We start from the raw sequence: 11,501 nt of genomic DNA on the forward strand, positions 1-11,501 counted from the left end.
TTCAAGACTCAAAGATAACCTTCGTTAAACACAATAATTAAGCACTAAAAGAATAATTCAAAATACCCCAAAATATAAAGTTAAAATCCTCTAATTATTCCCAACAATCTTCTGTTAAACCAATAAACACTTCATCTTTAAAAATATTGCATTAATTCCCCTTAAAACTGAAACATACTCCTCTATGAACTTTCATCAAACACTTAGTGGGCAAAGACTAACCAATAGTGAAAAAGTATGTTATAGTGTTTCAATCTTCCCAAAATTTGAATTATTACTAATCTAACAACATAATCGCTTAATCTAAGCCAATTATCACAATATATAAATATTTCATCCACCAAAAACCAATTAATACAAAATACCCAAAATCATATTCTTGAATACTCAAAACCCAATAATCAAAGAATCAAGAAAATGTACTTACTTGTAATTGACTATAGATTTTGAAAGGAAATTTGTGTAGACAATGAGGATTTTGATTATAATGTGTGAAAAGTTGTAAAAAGATTGAAGATTGATGATAGGATTTAATGATTTTTTTTTGGAAATAATTGGAGTGAAAATGAGAGAGAAATGATGAAATGATATGAAAAAAATTAGTGATTTTTCGGTTTTGGGCCTTTGTGTGGGGAGTGAATTTTTTAATTTTTTTTTCTGAAAACGTGAAGTGGCCGCGGCCACTACTCTCGGATCTCTAGGCCGCGGTCAGTGATTCTTGATGGCCGCGTCCACAGGTCATATTCTGGGCCATGTTCGCATGGAGGCCGCGGCCATCAAGAATCACTGGCCGCGGCCTGGAGATCCGAGAGTAGTGGCCGCGGCCACCAATAAGCTCAGGCCGCGACCATTGATCATTTCTGCTCCTATATTTTCTGTTACGCGCGAAACCAAAATAAAAACACCCCAAATTTTTTTTCCTCAAACCCGAAACCTCTCTCTTCTCTTCTCTCAGACCCATACCCCAAACCCCAATCTCTCCTCTCTTCTCTCAGACCCATACCCCAAACCTCAATGCAAGCTTCCACTCAACCTCTCCCTTAGATCTCACTCTCTCCTCCAGGTAAGTAAGAGACCTGTCTTTTTTTCTTCTTTCTGTTTTCTTCTTTCTCCAAATGTATTTCAAACCCCAAACCCCAATCTCTTAATCATGAAATTCATAAAAATGCTCTTCCCTAAAATCGTTTTCTGGCTTTTCTAATTTTATTTTTAAGAGCCCTAAAAATGCTCTTCCCTTTCAAGTAGCAGCCAAGCACTCCAATCTCTACCACTCCATTGCAGAGTACCTCATAGAAAACCACGCTATTGCCGATATCCATCTAAGTAAGCTCTTTCTCTTTCTCTCTGTTCTACATTTGATTTGTTTTCTTTGAATGTTTGGTTGTAAATACTTGGACTTTGAATATTTCTGCTCTTGGTTTGAGTTTGAATGATTGAATATTGAAAGAGAAATAAATTTTGAATGCATCTGAGTTTTAATGTTTTTGCTCTTGATTTTAGTTTATTCACTTGCTCTGTCCATGGTTTACTAGCTCAGTTTGGATACGTGAGAAAATTATAGTAGGAGATTGAGAAAAATTGTATATAGATATATGAATGTATGTATATATGTGAGATCCATTGCCTCTGTGCGAACTCATTGAGATCCTTCTTCCCTCATAACCAATTTTTTTTTCTGGGTTTGAGTTAATTGACCTCAACAACTCTATTTATAGTTTTGAGTTTACTGACCTCAGGAGGGCTTGTTATCTTGTGATTGGAAATAAAAATGAAATATCAATTGGAAATTGATTGTGATTGGAATTAATTATCCTTTGTTATGGGCGTTCTTGCACTAGTTTTGGGTGCCCCTGCGCTATGCAGGGGATTTTTTGAAGGGCCTTTGCCTAGTTGGGTGCCCTTGCCCTATGGCCAATTCAATCATGTCATTTTTAGGGTTTGGGAAGAGCATGGGGGCTCTTGGGGACGATTCCACCACCCTGTTTTGTGGAATTGGAGGTCCTGAGAGCATGGGATTGGTCCCGAACTCAGTATTTGGATTTAGTTCTTAACGGGATTACCGTTTATGGTTGTGACTAGGTTTACCGCAAGGCTCGGGGGGAAAAAGGATCGCACTCGGGGTCGTACCATTATTCGCACAGAACTTGAGGTAAGAAAACTAGTATATGCACATAGAGCTAATCGGTTGGTATGCTCATTAGCATTGAATTATCTGTGAATATGTGGTATAATCTATATGTACTTGTTTAATTATTATTCTATTAGAAAATGAAATTGGGAGCTAGCTTATTGCATTTTAGTATCATTTCTTTTTATATCTTTTATGTATCGTTTATATATTTTTTTTATTAGTAATGGACAATTCATAATTTTTTCTATAATTTGATTTGTTTGTTTTGTAATCTGTTTTCTCGGCATGCATTAAATATTTTTAGTATCTACAACTACAACTACAACCATCTTTCTTTCTCTATACATAAAACCACTACATATATATGCTGTAGAAATTAATGCTGCTAGACTTTTAACTTGCTAAAATATAATAATATTATTATTAGTTTGATTATACAAACATTATAAGCCAATTCCTCCCCTTCCGATACTTATTAATACCCAAAATTTAGTTGATGATATTAGTTATTTATAGATTTTATTGTTTGGCAAAAAAGACGTGTTGAAATTAATTAACTACTCATCACTCTAATTGTTTGTTTTATTGTTAATATTGTAAACTTAATTTATATATATATATTGTTTTGTGAGCAGTGTAGTCTCGGCTAGAGGCATAGACTGTGATTTTGTCTAGATCTTTGGCGTATTTTACCATTGTATTGAGAGTCCTTCAGTGTATGGGGTAAGTCAGTGTTTTGAGAACTGAATAAGTTCTTGTATGAGCTGATTGGTTCTTGTATAAGTTTTTTCTGTTTGCTTTAAGTTTTTCTTGATGGTTTTGTCCTCTTGCTTGGTCTGTTTTGTGTGGTAATCTTAATATCAGGATTAAAAAATATATGCTTTTACTGTTTGCTCTGTGTTTTCTGTTAAGTGTTCCGAATCTTGAGCTTATTTTATAGCAATCAAAGAATAACTTAAGCTCTGTTTTTTCTGTGAAATCTCTGAAATCTCATTAGTTGTTTTTTTTATGCAATCAATATTTATGGACTTTGTATCTTGAGGTATTCTTTTGGTTCTTTTATATGTTTAGGATTAATTAGGTGCCCATTATGTTATTAGTTCGTGTATATGTGTGTTTAAATCAATTTCTTATCCTGTTTAGAGTATGATTTATGGTTTATTTTAAAGAGTGTTATTAGTTGGTGTGTTGAGATTTTTAGTTAGAAATGTATACCTTTTTGAACTTTTTGAGTTGTCCTTAGTTTTTGAGTTGTGATTCATTACTTTGATTCACAATCATATATTTTTCATAAGGAGATTGATTAACTCTGTATGTTTGGGCTTTGGCTATAGTCAAATATATTTTATGGAATATCTTTCTGTTTGATGCTCAATTCTTTGCTTGTACTGCTGTTATCCAAAAAATTGGCATTGATGACGTGGCAAGTAATCCCTGGACACGTGGCTGACACCTGGAAGAGCTCTGCTAGTGTATCGACCAGAAGACGTATTAGAAGCAGTAAGCTGCCCAGTCTTACCTGTGACCAGTCTGGTCGATAGTTCCACATGAAACGTAATATTACTATAAAGATCTTTGTAAATCCCGAATTTAACTCACACAATCTCCTGAGTATCCAATTATTTAGGAGAGAATATCTGTAACAATCTTGTGTAATCCCCCTTGAGCCTATAAATAGAGAAAGATAGCTCAAGGAAGGGACTTTTGGCTTTTGAATCATTTGAGACTAGAATAATTCTCCTTGGAATATTGAATTATTCTTCAGAGGTTAGTGAAACTCATTGAACCCTTGTTCTTTGATCACTCCTTTGATTCTCATATCAATAATAATCTAAGTGGACGTAGGTCATTACCAGATCCTGGGGCCGAACCACTATAAAATATCGTGTTCTTATTACTTTTTGCCATTCGATTCTTGTCAACACATTCATCCACATCAAGCATATTCTGACTCCGTGTCAGTTGACCAAAATCTGGGTCAACATTCTGGTGCTTTCATTGAGAGCTTGATTCATCATTGTTGAGAAAATCAATGGTGAAAACTGCAAGGAAAACTGGACAGACGGCCGCCGCGGCACCGTTGAACTCGCCACCTCCTCCTCCTCCTGCAAGCGTGGCTGAGGATGAGCCACATTTAGATTTTGAGGAGGAAGAAATGGATGATGCGACGTTGAAGAGTACTCTGGGAGCGCTGCAAGAAGAGCTGGCTAATCTGAGAGCCAATCAAGAGAGAGCTGCCGAGGTTATGGCACGGCAGCAACAGGAGATTGAACGACAGCGCACGGAGTTAAGCGAAAGGTAGGCGGAGATGGACCACTGCCAGAACGAAGCCATGGCAGCCCTCGAGGCAGCCTTGCAATTGGCTAAGAATCAGGCCACGCCTGTCTTGCAGCCTGACCAACCTGTCAATGGACCACCCCAGAGGAGTCCCAATCCTAGCCCACCAATCCAGCCCTCAAGTCCGCAAAGGCCCGAGCAGCCTCAGGTGCCCCATGACGATGTTCCACTGGACCCTGGGGCACAGCCACCATCCCCAGCTGCTCGAGGTAATCCCCCACAACAGAGGCAGAATAGGGCCGAGCGTCAGCCTCGCAGTCCTAGACGTCGTAGGGGTGATGAGCCAAACCTACCAAACAGAGGTCAGTACCCTCCTGGTAACAGGAGGGACTCAGAGTTAGGCTCTGCGGTCCTGGGTCCCCCACGGCATGATAATGCATGGGGACACAACGACCAGCGCAGGCCACCCTCTAACGTTCGGGATGCTTCAGCCAGGGATGGAAATCGAGGGAACAGTCAATCCCACCATAGCCAATCGAGGTTCAGAGATGGCCATGGATATAATTAGGCCGACTCAGGCAAGGGAAACGCTGGCCGGAGGAATGAAGAAAGAGGAAAGGGCGGGAGCCAGGTACCTAAAGATGACCAACCCAATAGACGGGATGCTGGGGGGCAGCCCAGGCAAAATAATGTCTTCAACCGGCTCGGGGGTAGCGAGCAGCGGAGAAGAGACGAGGATTTGCGAGACGCACTCAACGATTGCCGCGAGCGACATGGCGAGAACGTCCCCCTAGCAACAGAGGCTACAACGATTCCTGCCGCTGTACAGGCCCAGATAGACGCCCTCAACTAGGCAGTGCAACAGCTGGTCGAGGGAAGGACATCTTATATCGACCACGATAGGAGGAAAGGCACTCATTTCATACAGAGGATAGCTAATGCAGAAACTCCAAGCAAGTTCAAAATGCCTACGCTTCCAAACATTGACGGGTACGGAGACCCAGTATCTCATGTCAATAAGTTTGAAATACAAATGGACATTCAAAAAGTGTCCGAAGACGCTCAGTGCAGGATCTTCCCTGCAACACTTTCTGAAGCCGCGCAGGAATGGTTTTTTAAGTTCCCGCCCGCGAGCATAGTTTCTTAGGAAATGTTCGTAAGGGAGTTTTACGGACAGTTCTATGCAGGTCGTGTGCATTCGACCGAAGCAAACCAGTTGGTTGAAATTCGCTAGCAGGATGGAGAATCAGTGAAGGACTACATCCAGCGCTTTATACGAGCAGCAGCTGGAGCAAAAAAAATGGGAGACGAAGGCAAAATGATGGCCGTAACCGCAGGGGTTAGGCGTCGTTCCCCTCTCTGGAAAAGCCTTCGAAAGGAAGGAGTAAGAACTACCCAGAAATTCCTAGACCGGGCTGATCGTTACATCAAGCTCGAAGATGCCATTGCCGATGATGGAAAACCTTCTGGAAAGGATAAGAAAGCAGTCGAGCCCGCCAAAGCCGCCAATGGGTCCAAACCTAACGGCAACGGTAAAGGTAACGGGAACGGCAACGGCAATGGCAAGAATGGTGGAAAACGGCCGTATAACGAGCCTTCCACCTCCGACAATAAACGAGCGAAGGGTAACTGTTATGAACCTCGGTTCACTAACTACACTGCCCTCGTTGAGTCTCGGGGAGAGGTTTATCAGGCCACAAGCTCTAGTGTGCCTTATAAAAAACCTGGGCCCATTCGAAAGGATATTTCGAAGAGGGACACTACCAAGTTCTGTCGTTACCATAACGACTACGGACATGACACCAACGAATGCAACCAGCTGAAAGACGAAATCGAGTTCCTTATCAGACAAGGACACTTGAGAAGATACGTATGGGCCTCGGGAAATTCCCAACGAGAAGCTCCGGGTAGAAACGAGCAAGCTCCCACGCGCCAATGCTCGCCACCCTTACAGCCTGCCCCCGTGACTGGCACACTCTTAACCATCTGTGGAGGCCCGCACCTCGCGGGAAATAGTGGAAAGGAAAGGGAATGATATGCTCGGACCTTGCGCCACGACCAAGACATCAAGATGATGACTGTTGAGGACCGTGCACCAAAAAAGGCTCGGTCAGACGAAGGCGAAATAACCTTCTCTGATGGCGATGCCCAACACATCTGGTTCCCACGTTCCGATCCGCTGGTCGTGGACATCCAAATGGCCAACATGATGGTGAAAAGAGTGCTGGTCGATACAGGAAGTTCGGTGAATATCCTGTATAAGTCTTCGCTGGAACGCATGAAGCTGTCCGTTAAGGACCTAGAGTCCTGCAACCAAACGATATACGGCTTCTCTAGAGAAGGACTCGCCCCCGCCGGATTGATCAAACTACCAGTGACGACAGGTACAGTGCCTGCTTCAAGGACATTACTCGCCACTTTCGTAGTGGTCGATTGTCCTTCGGCGTACAATGCCGTCATTGGGAGGCCTATACTAGTTGATCTACGGGCCGTCATCTCTATGTGGCACTTAGCCATGAAGTTCCCAACGGACGCAGGAGTAGGGCGCGTGTTGGGAAACCAGAGGGAAGCCAGGGAGTGCTATAACGCCTTAGTAATGAAGGCAAAAAAAGGAACATCAAAGAGCACTACCTCAGATAGGTTGCAGATGGCGGTTGATACACAAACCCAATCCGGTGATGAAGTCACCAAATAGGGTGTCGCCCAAAGTGAGGATAGAGATTTAGATCCTCGCTTTGGGGATTTTGAAGAAAACGTTGGACCCGTCGAGGACCTGGAAGAGGTCCGACTCGACGAAAAAGACCCAACCAGAGTCGTAAAGGTCGGGAAGAACCTAGAGCCCACCACGAAGCACGCACTGGTGGAATTTTTGCGGAAGGACCAGGAAGTTTTTGCCTGGTCACACAAAGACATGGCCGGAATAGATCCTACAGTTATCAGCCATGTCCTGAATATAGACAAGACTTTTCCACCCATGCAACAAAAGAGAAGGCTGCTCGATAAGGATAGATCGCGAGCCTTAAAAGAAGAAGTTGAAAGATTAAAAGAGAATGGGTTCATTAGGGTGGCATTTTATCCATCGTGGGTCTCCAATACAGTGCTGGTTCCCAAGCCTAATGGCAAATGGCGAACCTGCGTGGATTTTACAGACCTCAATAAAGCCTGCCCAAAGGACTGCTTCCCACTCCCAAGAATCGACCAGCTGGCCGATGCAACTGCAGGACATGAGATCCTCTCGTTCATGGATGCATATTCGGGCTACAACCAGATTAGCATGCATCCCCCTGATGAGGATCACACCAGCTTTCAGACCGATACAAGCTTATACTGTTATAAAGTAATGCCCTTCGGACTGAAAAACGCAGGTGTGACTTACCAACGGCTAGTCAACCACATGTTTAAGGAGCTGATCAGAGTAAACATGGAGGTATACGTGGATGACATGCTGGTAAAGTCTAAAAAGGCAGAAGCACATGTAAGGGATTTACAAGAGTGCTTTGATGTATTGAACAAATACCAAATGAAGTTAAATCCCCTGAAATGTTCCTTCGAAGTTAGATCAGGGAAGTTTTTGGGGTTCATTGTAAATTCAAGAGGAATCGAGGCCAACCCCGACAAGATAAAGGCCCTGATCGACATGAAATCGCCAGAAAGGGTCAAAGATGTACAAAGTTTAACCGAGAGAATCACAACCCTAAGTAGATTTATTTCGAAGTCAACAGACAGGTGCGTCCCTTTCTTCAATCTGCTTAGGGGAAATAAGAAGTTTGAATGGACAGGAGACTACGAACAGGCATTCAAGGCCTTGAAAGCTCATATGGCACAGCCTCCCATCTTTTCAAAGCCAATCGAAGGAGAAACTTTGTTTATTTACTTGGCAATTACCGAAGTTGCTGCTAGCGCGGTGCTGGTGCGAAAAGACGAAGGCGTGCAGAAAGCAGTCTACTATGTTAGCAAGAGACTGATCGGGGCAGAGTTGAGATATCCACCAATTGAAAGGTTAGCATATTGCTTAATGCTGGCCTCTAGAAAGTTACGCCCCTACTTTCAAGCCCATCCTATCATAGTTTTAACTGACCAGCCCCTTTGGCAAGTCCTCCAAAAACCAGAAGCGGCTGGACGATTATTAATATGGGCAATCGAACTAGGGTAGTTTGATATAACCTATTCACCGCGAGCAGCAGTCAAGGGACAAGTCTTGGCCGATCTTATTGCCGAGTTCACCGAACTCCCAGACAGCAAGCAGTGCAAACAGCCTAGTGCGCCTGAGCCTCAAGAGAAAGCTCCTTCATGGAATTTATTCACGGATGGGTCGTCCAACGAATCCCACGCTGGAGCGGGAGTGATATTGATAACGCCGGAAGGGCATCGATTTCATTGCTCCATCAGGTTTGACTTCACTGCGTCAAATAATGAAGCCGAATACGAAGCACTCCTCCCTGGATTGAGAATGGCAAAAGATATGAGCATAAAGGTGCTTGATGTTTACAGTGACTCACAGCTGGTCGTGAACCAGGTTCTAGGAGAATATCAAGCGCAAGGCTTAAAAATGGTGGCCTACTTGAATAAAACAAAGAACCTACTTGCCCAGTTCACGGAATACACCCTTAAGCAAATTTTGCGGGATCAAAATTCAAACGCAGATGCCTTAGCAAAACTTGCGAGCGCAAAAGATGCTGACACCTTGAACATTGTGCCAGTAGAAAGACTTAGAGAGCCAAGCATACAAGCAGTTGAGATCAATATGGAGATTCGAATGGAGGATACGTGGATGGCACCTTACCTGGAGTATCTGACGAATGGTGATGATAATACTGATGAGGATACGTGGCAGACATTGTAGAAGAAGCAGAAGATGAGGATGAATTAATTTTCGACCTTAGTGATGATAATACTGATGATGTGTGCCCGATAGATGTTGATGTAATTAGTGAGGATAGTGACTATTCTACTTAGTTTTGTATCTAGTGTTCAATGTATTATACATATTGAGAAATAAAAAGTTCGTTTCCAAATAGCATGTTTCAAATTACCTAATCAATTGAAATAATACTCAATAAATTAATTATAAATAATAATTAAATTTTAAAATAGATAGGTTAAATTACTGTCATGTTAGTAGATGTCAGCAGATGTGGCTAGAGCTCACGGTGGAGATGCTGGCGGTGATCCTCCACCGGATCCTACTAGGATCTCGACTACATGCGACTTAGGTAATTTTTTTGTTATTTTATTTACTCACATATGTTTATCATGTATATACTAATATTCTATGTATTATTAATAAAAAAAATACAGGAATCCCAACTAAGAAAGAGGGTCGTGGCGCAGCTATTGGAAAAGATCTAGAGGAGAGGCAGCGTAAAAATGGAAAACCACTAGAAGTAACGTTTTGCCCACGAACGTACAAGGTTGTTGGGGGCGAGCACGCTGCTTTTGTCCGCCTTGTGGGAACCCAAATTAAAACGAAAGTTCCCGGACATTACGGTTCATGGGAATTAGTGCCTAAACAATACAAGGATCAAGTCCTTGGCATAATTTAGGTAAAAATAGTATTAAATATATATTTTTTAAAAATTTCTTTAATATAGTACATATATTATTAATATGTTTAATTTTCAATTTATTATTGTTATCAAATAGTGAGCCGCGAGGATTTCTTAAAGTGTTTAGATGGTATCGATCGAGAGATGAAAGACCGATATCGTAATAGGAAAACACTAAGACATGAACACTTTGAGAAACACTACAATGGACCGGAGGATTAGGATAAGGTTATAAACAACCTAACCAATGATGTTCACAAGGAGGAGTGGAAGCAGATCTGTCAATTATTTACAAGTCCACAATTTATTGCGCGCTCCGTAAAGAATAAGGAAAATCGGAAGAAACAAAAGTATTCTACAACGTAGGGTACAAAATTGATGGCAGGCGTCCGTTTTGAAAAGGTAAGTAAAAGATAAAATATTATCAAAATTATGTTCTTTTAAATTATTTGTTCTCTAACATTTGGGTTATATTTTTTAGACGAACCCGGACCTCATTGAGTCATGGAAGGATTATCATTGGAAGAAAGCAACAAATGATTTCGTGAACGATGATGCTCGCCAAGATTATGTAAGTTTGAATTATATTTTTTAATATTAATAGAGTTATATTTAATGTTAGTGTCTAACATTTTTTGAAAACAGGAAAAACTGAAGGCTGATTTTGAGTTACAAACTCAGCAAACATCCACTGATGCTTCTAATAATGATAGTCCATCATCAGTTGATCAGGTGGAGGTGTTACAAAATGTATTAGGCCAAAGGCGTGGACATGTGCGAGGAGTGGGCCACAAATTGAAGGGGTCGGGGTCAGGGTCGAGGTCGGGGTCGGGGTCATCATCTACCCAACACTCTCACTTCAACGGGTCTCAAGTTCCTCCTCATCATTCGAGAGAATATATAGAAAAATTGGAGAATAATCTACAGAAATTGACTGATCAAGTTAATTTCTTAACTCAATATTTTGTACCTTCATTTCATCCACCAAACGTTCAGATGCCGCCTGTGCCTGATAGTGACAATATTTCTAGGGCTTCGTCTTCTCAACCTCCAGCTCCAACTCATCCTTCTATGTACGGGGCAGCGCCGTCTCAACATATGGTACCTCCATATATGTACGAAGCAACACCTTATCTGTGTTCGATTTCACCGTCCTCCCAGCCATCGTATCCCTACATGTATGGAGCTGGATTGTCCACATTACCTCCCCAATATCCTTGGCCGATGCTGCCACTGCAGCAATCACAACCACAGCCACCGCAACAACCACAACAAGAAGACAATAGGGAGGAGGACGATGCAGCTGATTTAGGAGACTAGGTTTATTTTATTATTAATTATTTTTAAATTTTATGAACAATATGAATATTTTCTATGTTAATGTATTATGAATATGTACAATTGTTATTTTAATAAACTAATTTGAATATTTAATATAATATTTTTATTTTTAATATATTTGTTTTCAATTATTTAAATTTTAAATAATAATTTTGATAAATAATTAATAAAAATTGAATTTTATTAATTAATTTTATTATTTTTTT

At 41.3% G+C, this 11,501-nt stretch overlaps 1 protein-coding gene across 1 annotated transcript; it reads left to right on the plus strand.

The window, feature by feature from the left end:
• Positions 1–10,332: 10,332 nt before the first annotated feature.
• LOC133793541 (uncharacterized) lies at positions 10,333–11,274 on the plus strand. The gene is made up of 3 exons (XM_062230869.1): positions 10,333–10,356; positions 10,436–10,525; positions 10,600–11,274. Exons 1-3 carry the CDS (start codon positions 10,333–10,335, stop codon positions 11,272–11,274), a joined length of 789 nt encoding a protein of 262 aa, XP_062086853.1.
• Positions 11,275–11,501: the final 227 nt, after the last annotated feature.

The sequence above is a fragment of the Humulus lupulus genome, chromosome 8 (genome assembly GCF_963169125.1).
Source record: "Humulus lupulus chromosome 8, drHumLupu1.1, whole genome shotgun sequence".
NCBI lineage: Eukaryota > Viridiplantae > Streptophyta > Magnoliopsida > Rosales > Cannabaceae > Humulus > Humulus lupulus.